Raw genomic sequence first — 26,336 nt, 5'->3', positions numbered from 1 at the left:
TGCTGCCATGTAAGGTAACATATTCACTGGTTCTGGGAATTAAGGCATGGACATCACTGGGAACCATTATTTTGCCCACCACAATGCCACCAACATCTTCCTGGAATACCCTTTTCTGGCAATTGTTAAAATATTTTTTTTTTCTTTGTCATATATTTTCAGCAGTTAAATATTATACACTTAGGTGTGGTTTTCTTTGTATTTATTCAGTTTGACATTTATAGTGCTTCTCAAAAAGCACACATTAGACTTGGACTCTGTGTGCCATATGTCTCTTAAGGTCTTTTATTTTCATTCCTGGGCATTTTCTGATGGGCATGTTTTATATTATGAATATATTTCAGTCTGTGACTTGCATATTTGTTTTTTTAACAAGAGTCCTTTTGTGAATACAAGTTCTTAATTTAATGTATCTCAGTTACTTTTGGTTACTTTGGTTCTTTGGTTACTTTGGTTCTTTTGGTTAGTACTTTGGTTAGCACTTTCTTTACCCCATGTAAGAAAACTTTGGCTAACCATGGTTCTAAAAATATTCTCCTATTTTAAAAATCTTTAATTGTGTTGCCTTTCACATTAAATCAACAATGCATGTGGATTTGATTTGTATGTATACTGTGAGATTTGGATCAAGATTCATTTTATCCCCATATGATTAAGATCCAGCATCTTTCTCCAAACAGCCATTCTTTTCCTCACTGTATTTACATGGGGATAGTCCTGGATTCTGTTCTGTTCGATTGGGAGTTTAGATACATAGGTCTGTTTCTGAATTGTCTTCTATTTCATTGGTTTAATTTTCTAATTTTGTATTAATACCATACTTTCTCAACTGCTGTAGGTTTATAATAACTCTTGATATCCCATGGCATAAGCCCTTCAGCTTTATTCTTGCTTGCAGGTTGCTGTGATTATTCTTGGTTCTTTGTATTTTTATCTGCATTCCAGAGTCAACTTTTCAGTTTTAAAAACCCTGCTAGGATTTTGATTGGGATTACATTAAATCTGTGCTTTGAGTAGGGGAGAACTGATATCTTACCAGCATTGAGTCTTTCAATCCATAAAAATGGTGACTTTTAAAATTAATTTAGATCTTTAATTTCTTCCAATTATGTCACAGTTTTTATTTTAGAAGGCTTGTATGTATTTCGGTAGGTTTAATCCTAGATGTTTGATATTTATTATGCTGTTATAAATTGTATCTTTTAAAATTCTGTCATCTGTTTGTTCTTGGTATGATGACTTCTTAGAATAGATTTTTGTATAGTGACCTTGTATCCAGTGACCTCCTTACATTCACATATTAATGTTAATAAATGGTAGATTTTGGGGTATTTACATATGTAATCATAACATCTGTAAATAATGACATTTTTATTTCTTCCTCTTTAATCTTTATGCCTTTTATTTATTTATTTTGCCTTATTACATTATCCAGTGTTTCCAATATCCAATAGAAGTGGTTATAGAAAGGGCATCTTGTCTTGTTTGCCATCCAAAGAAGAAAGCTTTTTATAATTCTACGTTAAGTATGATGATTTCTGTAGATTTTTTTTGGGCATTCTTTTCCTGATTACAGAAGTTTCTTATATTCCTTATCTTCTAAGCATTTTTTAAAAATTATAAATGTATGAGTTTTATCACATTGCATCTATTGAGGTGATTATATGCTTTTTCTCCTTATTTTAATGTAGTAAATTACTTAATTTTCAAATGTTAAACCATACTTGCATACTTGGAACAAAATGCTTGGTCATAATTTTTTTGAAATATATCACCGGTTTCAATTTGCTAATATTTTTCCCAGGATTTTTACATCTAAGTTAATGATAGTGATTGGTATGTAAGTTTCCTATCTTGTGATGTCCTTCTCAGGTTTTGGCTGGCCTCATAAAAATGAGTTGGAAAATATTCCCAATTATTCTCTGTAAGAGTTTGTGTAAGATTATTTATTTCTTAAATGTTTTAAATAAGTCCATCTTTGACAGTTTTGAATAATGGATTTAATTTGCTAATTTCATTTTATTGTGGCCAGGAAACATCTTTGTATGATTTTAGTCCTTTTAAATTTATTGAGCCTCATTTTATGATCTAACATAATATGGTCTCTTCTGGAGAATTTCCCATGTGTATTTGAGAAGAATGTATATTCTGCTGTTGTCTGATAGAGTGTTCAGTAGATGCCTGTTAGGTCTCATTGGTTTATAGTGTTGTTCAAGTCTTCTGTTTATTTGTTGATCTTCTGATTGTTCTATCCATTGTTGAAAGTGAGGTACTGAAGGTTCTAATATGTGGCAGGAGTTTCTCATTCTCATGCTGTATTAGGGTTCTCCAGAGAAACAGGATGTGTGTGTGTGTGTGTGTGTGTGTGTGTGCGCGCACGCGCATGTGTATAACAGAGAGAGAGAAAGAAATTTTAAAGAACTGGCTTATGTGATTGTGGAGGCTTAGTGAGTCCAAAATCTGATACGCAGGCTGGTTACTCAGGAGAGAGTTGTAGTTCAAGTCCAAAGGCAGTCTGCTAAGCGTTTTACAGTGTCCAGTCTCACATTTAGGTCTTTAATCCATTTTGAGCTTATTTTTGTGTATGGTGTTAAAGAATGTTCTAATTTCATTTTTTTACATGTAGCTGTCCAGTTTTCCCAGCACCGTTTGTTGAAGAGACCGTCTTTCCACCATGTATAGTCTTGCCTCCTTTGTTGTAGATTAATTAACCGTAGGTGCGTGGGTTTATTTGTGGGCTTTCTATCCTGTTCCATTGATCTATATTTGTATTTTTGTGCCAGTACCATAGTATTTTGATGGCTATAGCTTTGTAGTATAGTCTGAAGTCAGGGAGCCTGATTCTTGTAGCTCCGTTTTTCTTTCTCAAGATTGCTTTGGCTATTCGGGGTCTTTTGTGTCTCCATACAAATTTTAAGATTTTTTGTTCTAGTTCTGTGAAAAATGTCATTGGTAATTTGACAGGGATTGCATTGAATCTGTAGATTGCATTGGGTATTATAGTCATTTTGACAATATTCATTCTTCCAATCCAAGAACATGGTATATCTTTCCATCTGCTTGTGTTGGCTTCGATTTCTTTCATCAGTGTCCTATAGTTTTTGGAGTACAGGTCTTTTGTCTCCTTAGGTAGGTTTATTCCTAGGTATTTTATTATTTTTGATGTGATGGTAAATGGGATTGTTTCTTAAATTTCTCTTTCTGATCTTTCATTTCTAGTGTATAGAAATGCAACAGATTTCAGTGTATTAATTTTATAACCTGCAACTTTACCAAATTCACTGATGAGCTCTAGTAGTTTTCTGGTAGTGTCTTTAGGATTTTCTATGTATAGTATCATATCATCTCCAAACAGTGACAGTTTAACTTCTTCTTTTCCAATTTGGATTACTTTTATTTCTTTTTCTTCTCTGTTTGCCATAGCTAGGACTTCCAAAACTATGTTGAATAAAAGTGTGAAGAGAGGAAAACATAGGCAGAACACTCTCTGACATAAATTGCAGCAGTATCTTTTTTGATCTGTCTCCCAGAGTAATGGAAATAAAAACAAAATTAAACAAATTAGACCTAATTAAACTCAAAAGCTTTTGCACAGCAAGAGAAATCATAAACAAAATGAAAAGACAATCCACAGATTAGGAGAAAATATTTGCAAATGAATTGACCAACAAGGAATTAGTCTCCAAAATTTACAGACAGCTCATATAGCTTAATATCTTCAAAACAAACAACCCAATCAGAAAATGGGCAGAAGACCTAAATAGACATTTCTCCAAAGAAGACATACAGATGGCCAAGAGGCACATGAAAAGATGTTCAACGTGCCTAATTATTAGAGAAACACAAGTCAAAACTACCCTGAGATACCAATTCACACCAGTCAAAATGACTATCATCAAAAAATCCATGAACAATAAATGCTGGAGAGGGTGTGGAGAGAAGGGCACCCTCCTACACTGGTGGTCTGAATGTAAATTGGTACAGCCACTATGGAGAACAGTATGGAGATTCCTTAAAAAACTAAAAATTGAGCTACCATATGATCTTGCAATCCCACTCCTGGGCATATATCTGGAGAAAAACATGGTCCAAAATGATACATGCACCCCAGTGTTCATTGCAGTACTGTTTACAATAGACAGGACATGGAAGCAACCTAAATGCAATCGACAGAGGAATGGATAAAGAAGATGTGGTACATATGTACAATGGAATATTACTCAGCCATTAAAAAGAATGAAATAATGCCATTTGCAGCAAAATGGATGGACCTAGAGATTGTCATACTGAGTGAAGTAGGTCAGACAGAGAAAGAGAAATATAGTATAATGTCCCTTATATGTGGGATCTAAAAAGAAATGATTCAAATGAACATTTACAAAACAGAAACTGGAAACGAACACAGACTTAGAGAACAAACTTACAGTTACGGGGGGGCGAAGAGTCGGGGGAAGCGATAGTTTGGGGAGTTGGGGATTGACATGTACACACTGCTATATTTAAAATGGATAACCAACAAGGACCTACTGTATAGCACAGGGAACTCTGCTCAATATTATGTAAAACCTAAACAGGAAAAGAATTTGAAAAAGAATAGATACATGTATATGTATAACTGAATCACTTTGCTGTACACCTGAAACTATCACAACATTGTTAATCAACTATACTCCAATATAAAATAAAAAGTTAAAAAAAAAAAAAGGCAGTCTGCTGGCAGAAATCCTTCTTCCTGGGGAGAGATCAGTCTTTGTTCTATTAAGGCCTTCAGCTGACTAGATGAGGCCCACCCACATTATGGAAGGCAGTCTGCTTTATTCAGAATCCAGTGATTTAAATGTTAATCTCATCCATAAAAGTGCCACAGAAATATCCATTATAATGTTTAACCAAATGTCTGGGTACCATGGCTAAGCCAAGCTGACACATAAAATTAACCATCACACATGCATTTCCACACTCTGCCTCCAGAAGTTTGTAAAAAGTAGCATTTAAGTGTTCTTTAAGTGGTCTTCCCTTGAGTCTTTATTATCCTCTAATATACTTACAATATAAATCAGTTTATAGAATTAGAAAAACCTGGTTTAAGGCCAGCTCTGCAACTTCTTATCTTTGTGACTTTGAACAACTCTAAATTTTCTCTACATTACGATTTAGGAAATTGAAGCATTAATTGTCCAGGGTGATAATGCAAATTAGAACTAGTGGTTAAATTCTATTGGAATTCTTGTTCTTGTACACACTTCATTATAAATAGTGTTTTGAATTTGACAGCAATGAAACACATCTTATAGGTTTTTAAACTATATATGAGAATTTCATTTGAGAATGACAGGTGTATGTTTTATTAAGCACTATTTAATTAGTGAGATGACTACCTTTCGTTCTTGCTTTATCATAGACTTTTTTTTTTAACTGGCTGCAGCTGTGGGTTGGCTGCTGCTTTTCTTTTTAAATTTTATTTATTTTTGGCTGCATTGGGTCTTCGTTGCTGCGCGCAGGCTTTCTCTAGTTGCGGCGAGCGGGGGCTACTCTTCATTGTGGTGCGCGGGCTTCTCATTGCGGTGGCCTCTCTTGTTGCGGAGCACAGGCTCTAGGCGCGCGGGCTTCAGCAGTTGCAGGACGCAGGCTCAGTAGGTGTGGCTTGCAGGCTCTAGAGCGCAGGCTCAGCCGTTGTGGCCCATGGGCTTAGTTGCTCCGCGGCATGTGGGATCCTCCCGGACCAGGGCTCGAACCTGTGTCCCCTGCACTGGCAGGGAGATTCTTAACCACTGCTCCACCAGGGAAGCCCTATCATAGACTATTGAATCACTGTTGTCCTAAATTTTTCAGTTTGCAAGCATGTATGGGTATCTTTTATTTCTTTGTTCCAGGGGTGTTCTAAGAATGATGTCAGTTACATGTATAAGATAGTGATCATTGGTGACAGGAATCTTAAGAGAGCATTTAACTTACTGCCAGTTTCAGGGAAGGAGAGCCCACAGCTTCTTTTAATAGTATGTCATTTTATTAATGACTTTTGCTGAAAGAAAACTGTTTCTTCATGGAAATCCTAAAAAAAATTCTTCTGGGCTAAATTATTTCAGAATACCCTCATAAAAAACTAACTGAATAGATATTAGCTGAAAGAGTTTGAGCTTAATTTTCATACTGGAGAATAATCTAATGGTTTGGAATGGAGATTTTTATTTTATAGTCCAGCTTATTTGCATTTCAGGAGGGAGTATAATGTAAATAAAGTTAGATCTGGGTTTAAGTTCCAGCTCTGCCACTTAATAACTTGTATCTTTGGGCATGTTGTTAATTTTTCCAAGTTGCAGTGCCTTTTTCATAAGGTTATTGAAGGCTTACAAGATATTCATTTAAGAAGTACCTAACTCAGTCCTAGATACATTGAAGGAACTGAACAAATATTGGTGTCATCCATCTTTTCCTGTGTTTACATGTGGACAAATGGGAATGTCGGTGAGAAATAAGAGGGGAATCACTTCCCTATGCTCCGGAAATATATTTTTCTGGCACTAATGGGAATGATATATCTCTTCTAATACTTGTTTTAGTCATAGTTAATGGCTTATGATAGGTATGATGTTTGTTGCCTCTCTGCTTTTTTATAACTTGATCTTTTTAAAAAAAGCTTACACAAGGATGCTTATAAGAGATATGTATGTGTTTGAATATATATAAATGTCACACAATGGTCTTAAAATTTGAAGAGAATAACCGTGAAGGCCATATAGTCCTTTTTGTTTCTTGGAGCAGAATTCCCCTTCCTGAACTCCTTGATTATAGATAAGAATTAGTGCTCTATGTGAATAGCTTTAGTGATTGTGCCCTTACTCCCTCTTACGACAGTCATTCTGTTTTTAGAATGCTCTATTAATTAGGCAGTTCTTCCTCATTTTGTCCTTTATTATATCCTATAATAATTCTACCTGTTGATCCATTCTACTCATAGAGATTCACAGAATAGACAAACTTTATTCCACATGTGTGCAGGAATCATGTCTTAGTCATCTTTCTATCCTCACAGAGTCTAGGATAGTAAGTACCCAGCTCAAAATAGGGGTATTATTCAATGAATAATTGAGGTTCAGATTTCTAAGGCCCATTTGTATTTTTTTCATATATAAACTTTTAAAATTTAGTCTACATTTTTTATTACTCCTGGTCAAAAATTATTTTTTTCAACTGTATTGACAAAATTAAACCAGGAATATTGATTTATGTTTATGTCTGATATCACTTATCATATAATCTAGAAATTAATATTTCTTCCAAGGATAGAATTTTAAAATTCAACATCATTTACATCTCTTTCATTCAGTTTTTCTTGCAATATACTCTATTTCTGAAGATTGAAAACATATTAACATAGTGTCTTATTTCTTACACTTTCCTTTGCAGTGTCTTTTGTACTCATAACAGGTGATTACATTTTCTGTGATATTAATAGAGTAAATGCTTTACTTCATTGGCTTATCAGACTGGACAAAAATAAGCAACATCCATCTATATACTATTTAAGAAAAAGATGTAAACATAATAATAAGGAAAAGTTAAAAATAAAAGTACAAATATATATCATCCAAGCACTGACTAAAGGAAAGCTATTGTAGCTATATCAATGGTAAACCAAAAAAATGTTAAGGGAAAAAGCATTAATAGAAATAAATGGAGTTACTTCATAACAGTAAAAGGGCTCAATTCACCTAGAAGTTAATAATAATTCTAAATATATATTCACATTTTCTGTGATTTTTAAACTTGCTCTATTATGTATTGCTTACATTTTTTAACTGAATGCTCTCTTACTAATTTCATGCCATCACCAAATTTTTAAAATCATTTTTCTTGATAATCTTTTTTGGTTTTTTTTACATCTTTATTAGAGTATAATTGCTTTACAATGGTGTGTTAGTTTCTGCTTTATAACAAAGTGAATCAGTTATACATATACATATGTTCCCATATCTCTTCCTTCTTGCATATCCCTCCCTCCCACCCTTCCTATCCCACCCCTCCAGGCAGTCACAAAGCACCTAGCTGATCTCCCTCTGCTATGCGGCTGCTTCCCACTAGCTATCTACCTTACATTTGGTAGTGTATATATGTCCATGTCTCTCTCTCGCTTTGTCACAGCTTACCCTTCCCCCTCCCCATATCCTCAAGTCCATTCTGTAGTAAGTCTGTGTCTTTATTCCTGTCTTACCCCTAGGTTCTTCATGACTTTTTTTTTCCTAAATTCCATATATATGTGTTACCATACGGTATTTGTCTTTCTTTATCTGACTTACTTCACTCTGTATGACAGACTCTAGGTCTATCCACCTCATTACAAATAGCTCAATTTCATTTCTTTTTATGGCTGAGTAATATTCCATTGTATATATGTGCCACATCTTCTTTATCCATTCATCCGATGATGGACACTTAGGTTGTTTCTATCTCCGGGCTATTGTAAATAGAAATGCAATGAACATTTTGGTACATGACTCTTTTTGAATTATGGCTTTCTCAGGGTATATGCCCAGTAGTGGGATTGCTGGGTCATATGGTAGTTCTATTTGTAGCTTTTTAAGGAACCTCCATACTGTTGTCCATAGTGGCTGTATCAATTCACATTCCCACCAGCAGTGCTAGAGTGTTCCCTTTTCTCTACACCCTCTCCAGCATTTATTGTTTGTAGATGTTTTGATGATGGCCATTCTGACTGGTGTGAGATGATATCTCATTGTAGTTTCGATTTGCATTTCTCTAATGATTAATGATGTTGAGCATTCTTTCATGTGTTTGTTAGCAGTCTGTATATCTTCTTTGGAGAAATGTCTGTTTAGGTCTTCTGCCCATTTTTGGATTGGGTTGTTTGTTTTTTTGTTATTGAGCTGCATGAGCTGCTTGTAAATTTTGGAGATTAATCCTTTGTCAGTTGCTTCATTTGCAAATATTTTCTCCCATTCTGAGGGTTGTCTTTTGGTCTTGTTTATGGTTTCCTTTGCTGTGCAAAAGCTTTGAAGTTTCATTAGGTCTCATTTGTTTATTTTTGTTTTTATTTCCATTTCTCTAGGTGGTGGGTCAAAAAGGATCTTGCTGTGATTTATGTCATAGAGTGTTCTGCCTATGTTTTCCTCTAAGAGTTTGATAGTGTCTGGCCTTACATTTAGGTCTTTAATCCATTTTGAGCTTATTTTTGTGTATGGTGTTAGGGAGTGATCTAATCTTTGATAATCTTTGTTCAGCTGATTTCTTAAATAAAGTGAATGACCACCTTATTAATACTAATCCCTACAGCAATCTGTGCTTACTGGTTCCTTTTACCATCAATTCTCTTTATTTCTGTTCCTGTTTGACCACAGAACAAGGGTATTAGCTAGTAGTTGAGAAAGATATTTGATACTAAATTATATAAAATTACCATATGTAAGAACATCCTTACTGTGAATGACATAGTTTACAAAGCTATCTCTTTAGAATTCTATTTCTTATGCCCTTGAGTTGATCTCTCAGAAGTAAAGAACAGTCTGCCCATAGAAGGAGGAGGAGCCATGTGTTTTGATTCCAACTACCCTGCCTTTCATTTTTACTTCTTGTGGCTTGTTACTGCATTTTGGTATACACGTAATAATTCTAAATCACTTCCTTCGTAAGTAATAGGTATGTGTTAAAATGCTTAGATTTACATAGTTTTCCCAAATACTTATTTTTCAGAGTGCAGGTATAATCTTTTAGGAGTCCACATAACAATGTGTAGGCTATTACCTACTACACATCTTATTACATATCTTGACACAGTATCCATTTCTATTTATTCATTGATTCAAGAAACATCTATTGTGTTTCTAGTCTTTGATAAGCAGTATTAGTAATACTATAATAAAACTGTATTAGTTTCATTGAACAGAATAGTAAATTCTCACTAACCCTTTTGTTCCTTTCCTAAGAAATCCAGCATTTAATTCAATTCCTTTCATTGGGGGAGGGGGAGAACAATTACCACAGAAACATGGGTGTCATTTTAATTATAAAATAAATTAATAGAAATCTTTAAATTTTTCAGGATGAGAGAGACCCAGAGAAAGAAGATGAACTGGAATTGAAAAGAGGTCTTTTATATAGAGACTCTGCCTATGACAGTGACCCAGAGTATAGGTATGAGCTTGATTAATACAGTGTATAGAGATCTTCTCATAGTTAGTATAAAAATAACCTGGTTTTTAATCTGCAGGATTTGTGGCAAATTTAGACTCAATATTTATTTATTTATATTTTATTTTAACTATGTAAAATCCTATTATAGTATTTTAATGTTTGCCTTACTGAAAATTTTCAGTGAAATCAAATATAGTCAATTAATGGTGATGCCTTTCATCCTACTTAAGATTTCTAGTGTATTTGGCTGCCTTGCAAATCCACATATTCAGGACTTACTTCAGGATGTATTTATTCTCATCCTGAATAAATGAGGAAACAACAGGTTTCAAAATTTAGATCATGAGGGCTTCCCTGGTGGCGCAGTGGTTGAGAGTCCGCCTGCCGATGCAGGGGACACGGGTTCGTGCCCCGGTCCGGGAAGATCCCACATGCCTCGGAGCGGCTGGGCCCGTGAGCCATGGCCACTGAGCCTGCGCGTCCGGAACCTGTGCTCCGCAATGGGAGAGGCCACAACAGTGAGAGGCCCGCGTACCGCAAAAAAAAAAATTTAGATCATGAGTAAGCCTTTTTTTATTTTTCTCTTATGTTAATAAGAGAAATTCAGTTCTTCTAGCCTAAAATTTCAGAAATGTTAGTAATAATACAGTTTTTGCAAAATTATACTAGCAAATCTCATGAAGACTTTTGAAAACTTTATGTTAATTGCCATTAAGTGTGGTATTAAAAACTGAATGTAAATTGTGAGTTTATATAACTAAAGTTTCTCTGAGGCCTTTGATGCTATGCCACTGATTACTGTATGGCTTACACCTTCCTGAGTTTCCTGGAAAACAAGTGTAAGAAAAAAGCTCCAGATAATGGAATATGTTTTATTGCTAACTGGTGTTTTGGACTGAAATCTCTGATATTTGCCCTGGGAAGCTAGGCTAGGCATTCCATAAACATGTGAGGACTTTTCCTTTTGTCCCTTACACAGAGTATAAGTCTGAACTCCTGTCCAAAGTTACTGCTTCCCATCCTTGAGGAAACCTAGGTCTCTCATGAAGGAAAGTAGTGTATTTTAAATGAGTTTGAAGAAAAAGCAATCCAAATGGGAAAAGGAAGGGCCAAGAAAGTACATACCTTGATGAAGAATTTGTACCCTTTATTGTTGTTACTTAAACTTCTAATTCTTAGATTTCCGGTATATGCATTAGCATCCCAATTTTGCGTTCTGTATCCACGTAATTAATTCTAATTGAGGTAAGGAGTGAGTAGGGTTGATAAAGCAAAGGGTCTGATTTTCAAACTCCTATATGTATAATATGCTTCTTAAAAATATAGATTTCTACTTTCTACCTCCATAGATTCTGGTTCCTAACACACAGAGGTGTGACCTAGAAATCTGCATTTTAAAAAGTATCATGAATGATTCTAGTGAAGGTAATATAAGGACCATATTTTGAAAAACATTGGTTTCTATTTAAAGTTTGCCATAAACCTTAGTATTGGTTCTTTTTCCAGTTCACCAAGCAATGTTAATGGCTAAGCCTTTGGTCACCTGAGACTGTTTCAGTACCTCTCAAGTGAGAGAGTCAAGCAGAGCATCAGGAAGTTCTGAGATTACTTTATATTCCTGGCTGCTTCTCTTGGACCAGTAGGACATACTTGGACCAATAGGACACAGTGGTCAGTGCCTCAAGACATTGTATAAGAGTATCTTTGATATTAGCTCCAGAAGCTACAGAACTGATCAGGGTATTATTTTAGTTTTATCCCCAAGTCATATTATATAGTAGGCCAAGAAGTCACCCCATTCTACTTTCCATCTGAAAGATGAGAGAACCCGCACTCACAGTAGTCACCCACTTGCTTGCCTTAAGGCTTCTATCAGCAGAAATCAAGAGGGAACTTGAGATCTTGGCTAAAAATTACCCCTCTGCAGACATCCATTGACACAGGGGTCAAGAGGAAGTCTGCATGGACCTCTGGAATGGCTGAGTGAGGAGCTCAGCAAATCCTCTCCGAAAGCAACAAAATTGAACTGTCAAAATTCAATTGACTTGAATTGAATTGTCAAAACCAACAATTTAAGGACTCTGGAAATTGACCAAAGGAATATAACAAATTGAGGAGCGTTTATCAAGAAAATCTACTGAAGCTCCATGAGAGCAGTAGGAGTCTGTGGCATTTTGCCTGGAGCTCCAGTCCCTACCCCCCACCCCCCAGCTCCTCAGCACAAAAGTTCTACTGGGGCAGTCACGCCAAAAGACAGGCAGCTCTGCTGCCAGAGGGGACTGACTTTATATGGCGCATAGCATAGGAAATTTCATGTGTGGGGGGATTAATGGAAACAATAATGATCCCACTGGCAAACAATAAGGGAGGGCTTGAGGTCTTACTGCTTACTGGGGCAGCCAACAAAAATCCAAGGACAAGATAGCCACAGTTGTCCTTGATAAAGTTCTACGTATCCCTGGTAGTCTAGAACATTATGTGTATGTATAAGGCTGTAAACATGTTCAGGAGAGACCAGAGAGCGTGTTAGGGAGCCACTACTCCATGGCTGAGTGTGAGGCCTTATGAAGGCAGAAAGCAAGTTCCAGGGCAGATTTATCAACCAGATAAACTTTGAATGTATTCCCTAAGCCACACATAGATCCACTGGCAAAAGATGGAAACGTTATAGGATTATTGACTCAGACCAATCATTTGTTGGTCATCAAGCTATGTTGACGCAGGGGCAACCCCTAGGAGGCCAGGCTTAAAAATAGAAACAATAATTGAAAAAATAAAAATGAAGAGACACCAGCAGCTACACAGTGCAAGGGAAACAGACTTTACAGCATAGGTCCAGGCAAGTCACTAAACAAAGAATCCAAAACAACTTGGTAATGAGTGAGAACCCAGAGTTGCTACAATTTTTATCTAAATTGTTGTATTCAACAAAAAATTATGAGACATGCAAAGAAACAGTAAAGTGTGATCCATACACATGAAAAATGAGTTACTAGAAACCTCCTGAGGCAGCCCTGGGGATGTAGCAGCTATGCTTGAAGAACTAAAGAGACGTATAATGACAGTCAAATAGAGAATATTCATGAAGAGATAGAAATTATTTTCTTTCATATTTTTCCCGGGAAAAACTATGCCCAGGACTCAATCCTTTATCTTATGATCTAGATATACATTGTGGCTATCAGCCATGGAGTACAGCAGATGTTCCATGTTTTCTGCAGGAAGAGCAGAATGGCAAATTAGAGTGCTTGTTATTTCATCTTCCGGGCATCAGCCTATCCGTGCTAGCTGTCCTGTGTTTTCCAAGCTGTCCTGTGTTTTCCATCACCTTTGAGAATGAAATTCACTTGAAAGAAATCTCTTATCAAGGAGTTATTAAGTGACCTTTTACGTCCAATAATTTAAGATTTGAGAGCTGGATTGGGGAAATAATTTACTACCCATGAAGACGTCCTTTTCAACTTTCATATTGCCTATGTTTCAGAAAATTTTAGGCATTTGCTATGGTAGCCTTGCCAATTTCCAGGGCCCTGGGATGCTCTTCCTCCTTTTAGTACCTTCTATATATTTTTCAAATTTCTTCAGTTTTCAGGATGTTGAAATTTCTCTATACTGTAGTACACTTCTGGCATCATTATTCAGTTTGATCATTAGTCCTAACTAAAGACCAGGCATGAGGTGATGCTTCCTGTAGATGGGAGTTGGCCACAAAAAGAGAGGGGAAGATAAAAATAATTTTAATTTCATGTTTAGAACATGACTTGGCCTTTTATGACTATTACCCCAGATTTTTAGCCGTGTTGTTCTTTTATGGAACTAGCTATTGATATAAACTGTTTTCTATTGTGCATGTTTTTCAGGTTATTAACAGTAAGAATATGCTCAATATAAATGCTTTAATTATGAAATTGTTTATAACAGAATCTCAAACTAAGTAATTTAAACTTTGACTATATATTTTTCAATAACACAGATTGACTATAGTTTTCATTTCCTGCCCATTGCTCACTATCTGATTAACTTGGTGAATTTACCAAGATGTCTTTAGTACTAATAAATGAAAGAAAAAAAGTCTAAATAATATGTAGACTTAAAGTCTCTTGAATAACTAAGAATAAGCTTTCAGTTTTAAGTGAGAAAATGTTGCTCAAATCTAATTTGAATTCTTTGGATTTTGTGTTATCTGGTATTTTTATTGATATTTCAGACTAATTTGTGCCTTGGTTCTGTTACAGTATGATGTCTGGAATAACCAGTCTTCTTGTTTATCTAGTGAATGCTCACTCATTCTTTAGGACTAAATTCAAGTTATTCCCTCTTCTGAGATACCTTTTATGACCTCAGCAAACTGTTAGTCATTTTCTCCTTTATCCTGCCACTTCCTCTCACATACATAATTTCAATTAGCAATATTTATCTCACAGTGATCATTTCATTATGTCTGTTTTGCCCCCTTCTGTTAAGTGTGAGGCACAGAGGTTTTGCTTACCTTTGTTTTTTGACTGCCCATCAAGGTCTCTGACATGTACTAGGAGCTCAATTTTAAAAAAAAAACAGTTCAGATATTAAAATTGGGTCTTTTATTAATAATGATCAGTTGAATTTGCTGAAACCCTTTACTATTAAATATCACATATTATGGTTGTGATATTTAGTAACATCTCTAGATAAGGAATCAACAGTGGAATTAATCATGATGAAAGCTGTTAGAACTTATTAGTTGTCAGTGGCTCATTTCTGCACATCGTTACTCAGAGAAGGGAAGTAAATCACGTATAAGTAACCAGTCTTCAGTATATTCATTTGAATAGACTTCTATTAATGTTTACTGTTTAGTTTCTGTGAATAATAAAAGAAGATAAATGGCAACATGCAATTTTTTTCCCGAAGCTTTTAAAATTTTATAGAAAAGCCACTAATTTAGTGCTTTCTAAAATGTAGTTCCTAGACCAGCAGCATCAGCATGACCCTGGTACTTGTTAGAAATCCAAATTCTTGGACCCCATCTCAGACATCCTCACTTAGTGACTCTGGGGGTGAGGCGCAGTAATGTGAGTTGTAATAAGCCCTCCAGATGACTCTGATGTGTGTTAAAGTTTGAGAATTACTGCTATAATTTATCAGTAAATTTTGATGTCTTTAATGACATTTTATCTTTGTGTGGTATATTTAAAGATACAAAATGCTTTACAGATTTTATTAGACCATAGTTTAGTCTCTCCCTGTCATCTATTCTGAACTCCAAGATTTTGAGTATTTTCCTTCCTACATTCCATCCATCCATCCATCCGTCAGTCTATCCATCATCCATCCATTCAGTGTCTATAGAGCATACATCACATCCTCAGTACTATTCCACATGTTTTGTTAAAGTTGTGCTTGATAGGAACCTTTATAGAGTATTATGGGAAGAAATTCATCTCTTATATTATGTCTTTATATTGAATCTTAGATCACAAGTTTAAAGTATAGAATATGCATCATCATCTTTTAATGTCATTTTCAACTCTGGTTATTTGAGTACAAATGGCCAATTTTTTTATTCTCATGACCTTCCAGTTATTTATTAGAATTAATATTATTTGCATGGCATATCCATCTTACCCTCTGACCTTCGTTTTCATGTATATAACCTTATAGATATTTTATCTGAAAACTATGTGTAAAGTAGTATGTACTTGGTCTTCATTTCGTACTGATATAGAAAACACTGTCAGGGTTTCAAGTGAGTTTAACCTTCTGTAAGCAAAATACTAGTATCCTAGTCCATGTTAAGCTGCCTGAGACCTTTCTCTTCTCTGTATATATGCTAGGCCTTAAAAAATAAATTTATAATTTATACCTTAGCAACATTTAAGATTTGAAAGTGCTCGGTTCTCAGGTATTATCCTGGTCTCTGTTTTTTTTTGTCTTTTTTTTTCTTAATAGTTTTGTCATTATTAAATAGAGGGCCCCCTATTCAAGTAGCAAGAGTAAATTGCCAAAAAATGTACTGCATTTAATAAAATAGCAATTTTATCCCTGCTTTAAAGATAACCATTTTATGTTATATAGCACTAATTCAGTGTTTTGTAGAGGAGGAACTTTGAATGCTTTGAATGAATGAATGCTGGAGATACTCATGGTAAAATACAGAAGTGTAGTCTTTAAAAGCCTATTACTATAATAAGACTTTTTAAGTGTCACTTACACATTGTAAACTTATTAATATTCCCAATAACAGAAAATCAGAACTGACTCACTATGTTCACAGTTTATTAGTTAGATAGCCAAATACTTCCATGTCTAGAAGTAAATGTTGCTTTTAAGATTCTGCTACTCTTTGTTTGCACCTGTCCATGCGTATTAGAACCTGCTCTGCAAACACCTCTGTTTTGCAAACACCTCTGTTTCGCAGTTCAGACTTCTAGGAAGAGCCAATTCCCAAATTCTCTCTGGAGAACTACAGTACTGTTTACTAAATTGAAAATTTTGCAATTTTAAATAGAAATAAACTTCCTGTCAAAATCTGCAAGATTTTAAAAGCATCAGGATGTCTGTTTTGGCCACTTTCGCTCTTTTTTACAGACCCTTATCAGGTTCACAGTTGCTCCTAAAATTATTTCTGAATTTTATTTATTCACTTATTCATTCATATGATAATTTATGATAGGGATTAGGAATTTGATTTACAATCCCAGAAAAACCTACACAATGATTTTTTAAAGTTAGCAGCCCTACTATTACTTACCTTTCTGAGATTTGGGTAGTAGCTTAATAAAAATTCAAATTTCTGTTGACTAGGTTTATTGTGGTAGAACTAGCCCGGCAAAATATAGAGTTCAGAAAAGAACATTATCATCTGACCATCAGTATGCAGTAAAGTTGATGACTGTGGACAACAGGGAGATTAAGGACAGATCTGTGTTTTGTGAAATATTAATTAGTACATGACTTGACATAAAACAAAAAAAGCAACAAATAAACCAAATACAGCTAAACAAACAAAACACAACATGTGGCACTCCTGAAGTAGTTTGAGGGAACAGAGGCAAATGTGGGGACTTAGGCTGGTAGATATACTTGCAGAGGTACAAAGTACATGCAGAAGAAGTTCTATTAATGTATTTGTGTGTGTGATTTCTCTATCACTTGACTCGAATTGTCCAAAAAAACTGTTTTGAGTGACTGTTTCAGCAGGAGTTAGGCTTGGTGAGAAATTGTATAAAAGACACTGTATTCAGTTGGTTAGACTATTTCTTAAGCAAAGCTAATGAAAGGTGGAAACTATGGCAAGCTCTAAGAATAACACAGCCACTTTGTGCCTTTTTTTGTGACCACTTTTACTGAGTTCAGGTGGTAGATTGACTTCAGGTGAAACAGCAAATTCTTTTTACAGATATCCAGCTCCCAGAGTTGCTATTTCACAATTCACAAGTAACATCATGGGACTGATAAGTCAGGGAGGAAATTGTTTGTTTTGTGTGGAGTGAGATTCCAAATATATGAAGTCAATATTTGTAATTTAATAGCAAGGACATACAGTTTTATATGGCATAATCTCTAACATGCCTGAGAGGTCTTATCTATAACAAGTACTTAATTTATTAAAGTGAGTTCATTATTTGTTTAAAAAATAAAATAAACTCAGTCTTTTTAAAAGTCAATGTTTTACTTCTAGCAAATTAAAGAAAAGCACTATCAAGCCTTCAGAAAGAGTTGCCTTTTCTTCTCTATTCCCATTACAATGAGCCTAGTCCTGGTCTATTTTATAGCTTCCATCTGTTCTCTCTCTTTTTTCTTCAACACCCTCAAAATAACAGTATTTCTCTATCGCTTCAAATACAGACTCTTCCACCTTGTTTTCCGTTTTCTAAAAGTGATTCATATTCTGTCGAATTTTCTACTCCTCCTTGAGGACAATAGCATGCCACAGTGGAAAGGACATTAGAGCCACAGAAATGGTATCGTTTTCCATTCTGCTGCTTACTACCTAAAGAGGCTTAGGCAAGTCACTTGACTTCACTGAGTCTCAGTTTCCACAGTTACCAACTTCAGAGGGTTGTAAGATTTTTTATAAATATGTATAAATATATATAAAGTACCTAGTAGTTCAATGCCTTATATTTAATAACTTTTGTGTGCCAGGTAAGCACTGTACTATGCACTTTACATATATTCTCTTTGATTTTTACAACAATACTGCAAAAATACAGTAAAGGAAGCTGAGACCCTGGACAATTGAATAAATCGCCCAGGTTCCCACAGCTTACAAAGACGGAGCTGGAATTCAGTTCCAGGTCTGCCTGACTTCAGAGGCCAAGCACTCTCACAACTGGCCATGCCATACCATCTGTGCCCTGCTTTTACCTTGCTGCACCTCCCTCTCTTCTCAGAATTTCTTTTTAACTCTCACATACCATTTTCATTTTATTGTTTTGTAATTGTTGCATGCAAATAGTGTCACTCTTTGAAGGCATAAGCCTTGTCACATTTTATATCTCAAAGCCCAAACAGAGTACCACACACCTATAAAGTACTTAGTAAATATTTGATTTATATAGTACTACCTCTCATTTTGTTGCCTCATTGTTTTAATCTTTTATGTCCTTTTTTATAGTTCATTTCAGCAGCCACGTGGCACTCTCCATTTGGATGATGGCGAATACTGGTCCAACAGGGCAGCCTCTTATAAAGGAAAATCCTACCGACCCATCTTTGAGAACAGCATGGACAAGATGTACAGGAGCTTATACAAAAAGGCCTGTAGTTCTGTTTCTCATACACAGGAAGGCTGCTGAGACCAGTGGTGATAAACTGTATGAGTGTCCTTGTCAACTTCTCAATGAAAACGTTTGATGTGATCAGTATCTGTATTCCTTTTCTTTTAAACAGGTGGTTCTAATTGAGTACAGTAGTTAGACCTGAATAAGTTTATTACTTCAAATGATAAATTATCATGGGCAAACCTTTTTCCAATCACAGTAAAGAATGCTATATTCTAAAAGTCAGAGCTCTGCAACACAATTACAACCTCCATTCTGATTCTGAGAAGGCTGTTCTGTCACATCTCTCTCATATCACCAGCTACAAATCCAAAAACAGATTCTCTCTAGAAATGTTCTTCTGCCTTAATCACCTTGTAATTTTCTTTTCACCTACTTGACTGGTTATCTTGTCTAAGATTTAATTATTATTATTAACTCCCTTTTCTTGGTCATGAGCAAAAAGATATACTGTACGAAGATGAATTTCCCAGGAGTTTAAACCCTGTTTTAACGAGTATTTTCTACTGTTTGCTCCCTCAGAAAAGGCTATTGATATGTCTTAGCTCCTAAGATACAGCTTTCTTTTTAAAGTTTCTATAATCATTCACTCCCTGTTCTCTAAAAGAACTACCTAAGTTACTTAAAATGCTTAACAGTTAGCTAGAAATAGGAATGGCCATGGGTGATCCACAATGTGCATGACTGATTTTTAAAGACAGAATTTTTTGCGTGATTTTCTTCTAGAGCCATATCTTTGGTGCATCCAGAATCAGAAAATAGCCTTTGTTAATAAGCCTGTAGAGACTCAGAAAGAATAAGGGACTTATATTGTAATTCCATCTCTTTAGAGTTTTCATAGGTATCAAATAGCCCAAGAAAGTAGCATCCTTACTTTAAAGGACACTTGGAACCATAAAGTGGAGGAAAATATTAGAGCGTAACTCTTTGTACTAGAAAGTTGTTAGTTGAGAAAATTAGCTTCTCCCCCAAGCCCCAAACACACCTATGAGGCCAGTGAGGCTTTGAAGATATGAAGAAATCAGTTACCTTGTATTCACCAGAGTGAGTGGAAGAAAAGCAGAGAATAGGACATGGTAAACTTGGCTTATAAACTTAAAGAGTTGACTACAAGGTAATGTTTTCTCATTGACTCCATCTTTGGTTAATTTTATAGTTATGATCTTAAAAGAAAAAACTTGAGTTAAACTCTATTTAAATTGGAATCAGCATGTAAAATTGGGTGATTTATTTTTGTAATAGGAGAAAATACATAATACTTGTTATCCAGTAATAAGACTTTTTTACTTTGTGTTTGAGTGTTTTATCTGTGGCAATCTGCAAGGTATTGGCAAGCACATCAGAGATAGGAGCCAGGTGTCCTAGGCTTTAGATCTCTGGTCCTTAGTTTCCTCAGTTATCAAATGGAGAGAATGGAGTAGGTCAGCATTTCCTGAACCATGTTCTGTAGACCACTGTTCTAGGAGATGGCTATAGGAAATATAAGTATTTCATTGGTCATTTAAGTTTAGGAAAAATCTATGCACTATATTCACACCCCTCAAACTTAGAGAGTCGTGCGTATGATAACAGGAGTGAAAGGGGGTCTACTGATGCTGAGAAAACAGTGGTAAACTGGAGCTGTCTGGGCAAACTACATGTGGTCATCTTAGTCATAGTAAACAGTAGCATGTTACAGGCTCTAAGAAATCCTGGCATAAATATGTTTTGCTCTAGCGTCTAGAAGAAAGTCTGACACATAGTTGGTGCTCATTAAATATTTATTGAATTAACCCAGAATTTCCTAAACTAAATTGAGTGTGTAACAATATTTGTTGTTATGGTTATCTTTCCCCTCCCATTCTGCTCCCCCAACTCCCCATACTTCCTCTGAAATGCCATGTGCAGGTACATGTGGGCACAGTCAGGGAAATACTGGACTACACAATCACTGAGCTACCCTCTGGCTATAAGTTGTATGTTGATGTTTTGTATAAGCTTTTGAAGGTCAACATTGAATGATGGTTTTTTAAAAAAATCATATGTTCAACGAAACTTAGTATTTTTTCCCCTTTGGTAGAAACAAATGAAAAATTCCTCCCTTTAAAAGTTGCTTCTGGTGAAAAGAACAAATATGAACTTTAAAGAAAATATTTGCTCTCATAGAAAATCTCCTGAGTGAATAAGTATCACAAAAGTTACTTATTGTACCTATATTTGCCATTGTCATACAAAGGCCACCAAAAAAATGGGTCTCCAAGGGGAACTTTAGAAAGTGTTAATTTGAAAGACATTTTCCTCTGGATTAAATTTGACATCTCTGTGAAGGATCGGATGTAAATTTCCACATATGTAGCATCTTTGCTAAGTGTCTATTTCCATTCCCTAGGGGAAAGAGTGGTTTTTGTTGCTATCCTTAACTATTACTGTGAATTCTTATGTTGTATTATCTTTTAAGAGTAAAACCTTTAAGTACTAATAGTTGCCTTTTCTCATTGAAAGAATCAGAAAGGTGCAGTAGTTTTTTCTCTTAATCTTTTTTTAATATCCCCTAAAATCTAGTAATAGTTACTAGGCTTAATATGAAAGATAAATAGGTCTGTCCTTTTCTTTTTAATGTAACTTTTCCTTTAAGTTAAAAAAAAAAAAAGAACCCGGGAACTTTAGGAAGGAAAATGTTAATTCAACTAAGAAAAAAGATGAATCATTGGACTGAGACTGAGTTCTCCCTGGTTTCACTACTAGTTGTATAACTTTGTTTAAATCATTTATCCTTCTTGGAGCTCAGTTTTCTTACCTGTAAGGTGAGGAAGGGGTTAATTTAGAATGACCTTTTAATGTTCCAACATTTTTCTAGTTCTATAATTGATCAATATAGAAGATTAGGAAGTTCTAGGCAGCAGAGTTGTGTTGTGATTTCAAAGATAAAGCCCTTGATTAAAAATCTGGACCAAATGGAGAATTCTCATTATTGTGTTCATTTTCTAATAATAAGTTTTTTGAGATAGTTAATATACTACAGAATTCACCCTTTAAAAGTATACAGTTGAGTGGTTTTTAGTATATTCACAGAGTTGTGCAACTGTAACCACTAGCTATGTATAAAATATTTCATCACTCCAGAAGGAAATCCTGTACCCATTAGCAATCACTCCTCATTCCCTTCTCCCCTCAGCTCCTGGCAACCACTAATCTACTTTCTGTTTCTATGCTTATTCTGGACATTTCATATAAGTGGGATTATATAATATGTGACTTTTGTGTCTGGCTTCTTTCACGTAGTATAAGGTTTTCGGAACTCATCCCTGTTGTAACATGTATCAGTACTTCATTTCTTTTTATTACTAAAAAATAATCCATTGTATGGATATATCACATTTTATTAATCCATTCAGGTGGGCATTTCATTGTTCCCACTTTGGGGATATTATGAAAAATGCTGGTACTATTAACATTTGTGAACTTTGTGAAGACATATCTTTTTATTTCTCTTGAGTATACACTCAGGAGTGGAATTGTTGGATCATATGGAAACTCTATGTTTAACATTTTGAAGAACTGCCAAACTGTTTTCCAAAGTGACTCAACCATTTTACAATTATTATGTTTATTTTTATCTTACCTTAGGAACTTAGGCTAGTTACACATTCAAGCACTCATTCACCCATTTATCACATATTTATTGAGCACTGTGTTAGATATAGAGTATAAAATTTTTTAATGTATCTTTCCACAAGCATGCAGATTCTATTGAGAGAGACAAATAACAGTGTATTTCAACATTTACAGTGGTTTGGTAACTTCTATGATACAAGAATGCAAGAATGAGGATAGGGCATGGTAGCTTGATGCAACAGAACCTGCAAAAGTGGGAAAATGGGAGAGAGCATGATTGTTCAGGAAGCTCCAAGTGCTTTAGCTGGAGATCATGTGCACGGTTGCAAACGCTTTGGTGGGACAGTTAAGAGGACCGCAAAGTGAACAACAGGCCTGGAGCGGCATTGGATGCGGTAACTTTTGAGCTGGACATTGAAAGACGGGAAGGACTTTTGTGTATAGGAAACCAAGACGGAATAAACTCAATATTGATCAGCTTTTATGAGGGTGGAGGTGGGATTGAGGAAAATGTCCAGTAATCAGTTAAAGATCTAGAACTTGGGAGAACTCAAGAATACAAAATGGATTTTTGAAGTCAGATCAAAATAATGAATTCAGATCAAAATAAACAAAAGCTCTATGTTGTTCATGTCCTAATTTGTATGTGACCATAATAGGTGCCCTGAGAGTAGTGGAACCCAAGTAATTGTACTTTTTACTTATTACTGAGGCCCTTGTGGTAGTGAGTTAGTTTGAGGGCCCCCTTTTAGAAATTAAGAAAGATATTCTCCTCCCAATCCCAGATTATCTAACTAGCTAGAAATTTATGTACAAAATGAAGAGGTAAGAGGGAAAAGCAAACTTTCTGTTATTGAGTTACGAGAGTATTATTTATCTCTGAATGATGTACTTTGAGTTTAGTTATATGAAATTCCTTAGACAGCCAGAACTTGTGACTATTCACCCATTTAACAAATATTACTGAAGGTCTACTCAGATTCAGGCAATCTGCAAGGCACTGACTGACATCTAGAGATAAACATAAACCTAGTTCCTGACCCTAGTTTGTGGGAGGAGACTGACATTTACTTATTAACGGTGAGAGAAGTACTATAATAGATAGAAATGCTATAAGGTTTGCAAATATTTTCTCCTATTCCATTGGTCGTCTTTTCATTCTGTTGATTGTTTTCTTTGCTGTGCAGAACCTTTTTAATTTGATGTAGTTCCACTTTGTCTATTTTTGCTTTTGTTACCTTTGCTTTTAGTGTCATATCCAAGAAGTCATTGCCAAGACCAATGTCAAGAAGATGTACCCCTATATTTTCTATAGGAGTTTTACAGTTTCAGGTCTTATGTTTAAATCTTTAATACACGTTGACTTGATTTTTATATATGGTATAAGGTAAGGGTCCAATTTCTTTTTTTATCTTTTTTTTTGCATGTTGATACTACAATTTTCCAAACACCACTTGTTGAAGAGACAATTTTTCCCCATTGTATGTTCTTGGCACCCTTGTCAAGGATCAGTTGACTGTATGTTTTACTTTATTTCTGGGCTCTCTGTTCTGTTCCATTGCTATTTGTCTGTCTTTATGCCAGTACCATACTGTTTTAATTACTATGGGTTTGTAATTTAGTTTGAAATCAGGACTGTGATGCCTCCAGCTTTTTTGTTCTTTCTTAAGATCACTTTGGTTATTCTGAGTCTTTTGTGGTTCTGTATGATTTTATGATTGTTTTTTCAATTTCTATAAAAAATGTCATTGGATTTTGATGGGCATAACAATGAATCTGTATATCACTTTGGGTAGTGGACATTTTAACAAGCCACATGGTAACCACAAAAAAAAAACCCAAAAACATAAAGAAGATACACAAAATAAAAAAAGAAAGGAATCAAAGAATGTCACTGTAAAAAAATCAACAAAGCACAAAGGAAGACAGCAAGAGAGGAATAGAGGAACAAAGTAAATATAAAACAGAAAACAACAAAATGGCAAAAGTAAGTCCTTTCCTATCAATGATTACCTTAAACATAAATTAATTAAACTCTCCAGTCAAAAGACATAGAGTAGCTGAATGAATAATAAAACAAGATCCAACTATATGCTGTCTACAGGAAACTCACTTTATATTTAAGAACACACATAGACTAAAAATGAAGGAATGGAAAAACACTATTCCATGCAAATAGTAAACAAGAGAGCATAGGTGCCTATATTAATTTCAGAAAAAATAGACTTTAAGTGTCAGAAGCATCACTACATTTCTGTTGCAGTATAAGTTTAAATAAGTTTAGCTTTCTGAGTTTATGACATAGTTCAGAAATAAGGTGAGAGAAAATCTTTAATGACTTTGAATATATGTAATAGAATTGAGATTAAGTGTATCCTATTAGAGGCTTACTTTTATCAGTGAAAGTCATTTTTCACTGGAGTTTTTATGTGTTTGTTTTTTTAGTAAAATTAGTGATATAAGCAAATAAAATGATGAAGGATTTATGTATATATGTTTTCAGAAAGTTCTATTTCTAGGGCATTGACAACAACATTGAACAGTAGAAAAAGCACTTTCTTCACAACTTTTCTGAACCTTATTTTTTTTACCTGTGAAAAAGGATATTAATAAACACTGCCCCTCCGTTTCTCATAGAGTATTAAGATTAAATAGGAAAGTAAATGTGGACATTTTTCTACATATATTAGGCACTATCCTAATTACTTTTTGGAAGTGATCTGGGAAAAGAAATTTGCAGTTTGAAAAATATTCCATCTGGCATAATAGCAATACTGTTGTTTGTAGAGTTGAACAGACCTCATATTTCTTTCTGTTTCCTTGTCACCTCTGTGTTACTTAACGTTTCTAAACTTGTTTTCTCACTTGTAAAATGGAAGCTATTTTCATAGGTTTCTTGTGATCATTTAAAGAGTTAATGCATGTGGAACATGTTGTACAATGCATGGTGCTCAATAAAGGGTAACTGTAATAACTGAAATTCCAAGTCAATATAGAGTGATATTCTGAAAGATCTTGAGGATCTGATAGGAGGAAAAAAATGGAATAAATGTAAAAATTTTTTCAAAATTATTTTAAGACACAAGACCAAATAATTCAGATTTTTTTGGTATGGCTCTTAAATTTACTAGTTATTTAGTTTATGTAGGTTGTATAGTATTATGAGAAGAGTCATATACCTGGGTTTGTATTCTATACTGTGGTGCTGTCTGGAGATATCAGACCTTAATTTTATTATTTATAAAATGAGAATGATACCTACCTAGGTTGGTTACTATGAAGAACATATTAGGTAAATGATGCAAAGTGACTAGCATTGTACCTGAAAAATAGTAGATGCTTAAAATTGATTTAATACCCTTTCCCTTTCATTAGTTTCATCATTTTGTGCATAAATGCACGCAGGCATAGACAGCTACCTTAGCATCATTATTTTTACTATAATATTTAAAATCCTGTTAACCTTGTATATGTTGTGCACTTCGGTAGAGGTTTTACATAGATTTTACAAGTGAAACTAAACACATGACTTTAGTTTTTGAGAATATTGTCCACTTCAACTTTCTTTGTGACTTATCTCACTTGTCAATGTATTATTATTTTTATTATTTTGCATTACGCGGGCCTCTCACTGTTGTGGCCTCTCCCGTCGCGGAGCACAGGCTCCGGACGCGCAGGCTCAGCGGCCATGGCTCACGGGCCCAGCCACTCCGCGGCACGTGGGATCTTCCCGGACCGGGGCACGAACCCGTGTCCCCTGCATCAGCAGGCGGACTCTCAACCACTGCGCCACCAGGGAAGCCCCAAGGTATTATTTTTAAAACAAAA

The 26,336-nt window shown here is 35.1% G+C and overlaps 1 protein-coding gene across 3 annotated transcripts in view; it reads left to right on the top strand.

Moving 5' to 3' along the window:
- Nucleotides 1–25,981, top strand: part of SPATA6 (spermatogenesis associated 6) — a 158,766-nt gene extending 132,785 nt beyond the window's left edge. For all 3 annotated transcript variants that reach the window (XM_079901666.1, XM_079901665.1, XM_079901667.1), the window contains 2 exons: nucleotides 10,058–10,149; nucleotides 18,749–25,981. In XM_079901666.1, coding sequence (XP_079757792.1) covers nucleotides 10,058–10,149; nucleotides 18,749–18,929 — 273 coding nt within the window. In that variant the 3' untranslated portion in view covers nucleotides 18,930–25,981. The remainder of the gene's footprint in view (nucleotides 1–10,057; nucleotides 10,150–18,748) is intronic.
- The last annotated feature ends 355 nt before the right edge of the window (nucleotides 25,982–26,336 follow it).

Source organism: Stenella coeruleoalba (assembly GCF_951394435.1).
Source record: "Stenella coeruleoalba genome assembly, chromosome: 1".
Classification (NCBI taxonomy): Eukaryota; Metazoa; Chordata; class Mammalia; order Artiodactyla; family Delphinidae; genus Stenella; species Stenella coeruleoalba.
Note: the sequence above shows the minus strand (reverse complement) of the source record. Positions and strands in the feature narration are given on the sequence as shown.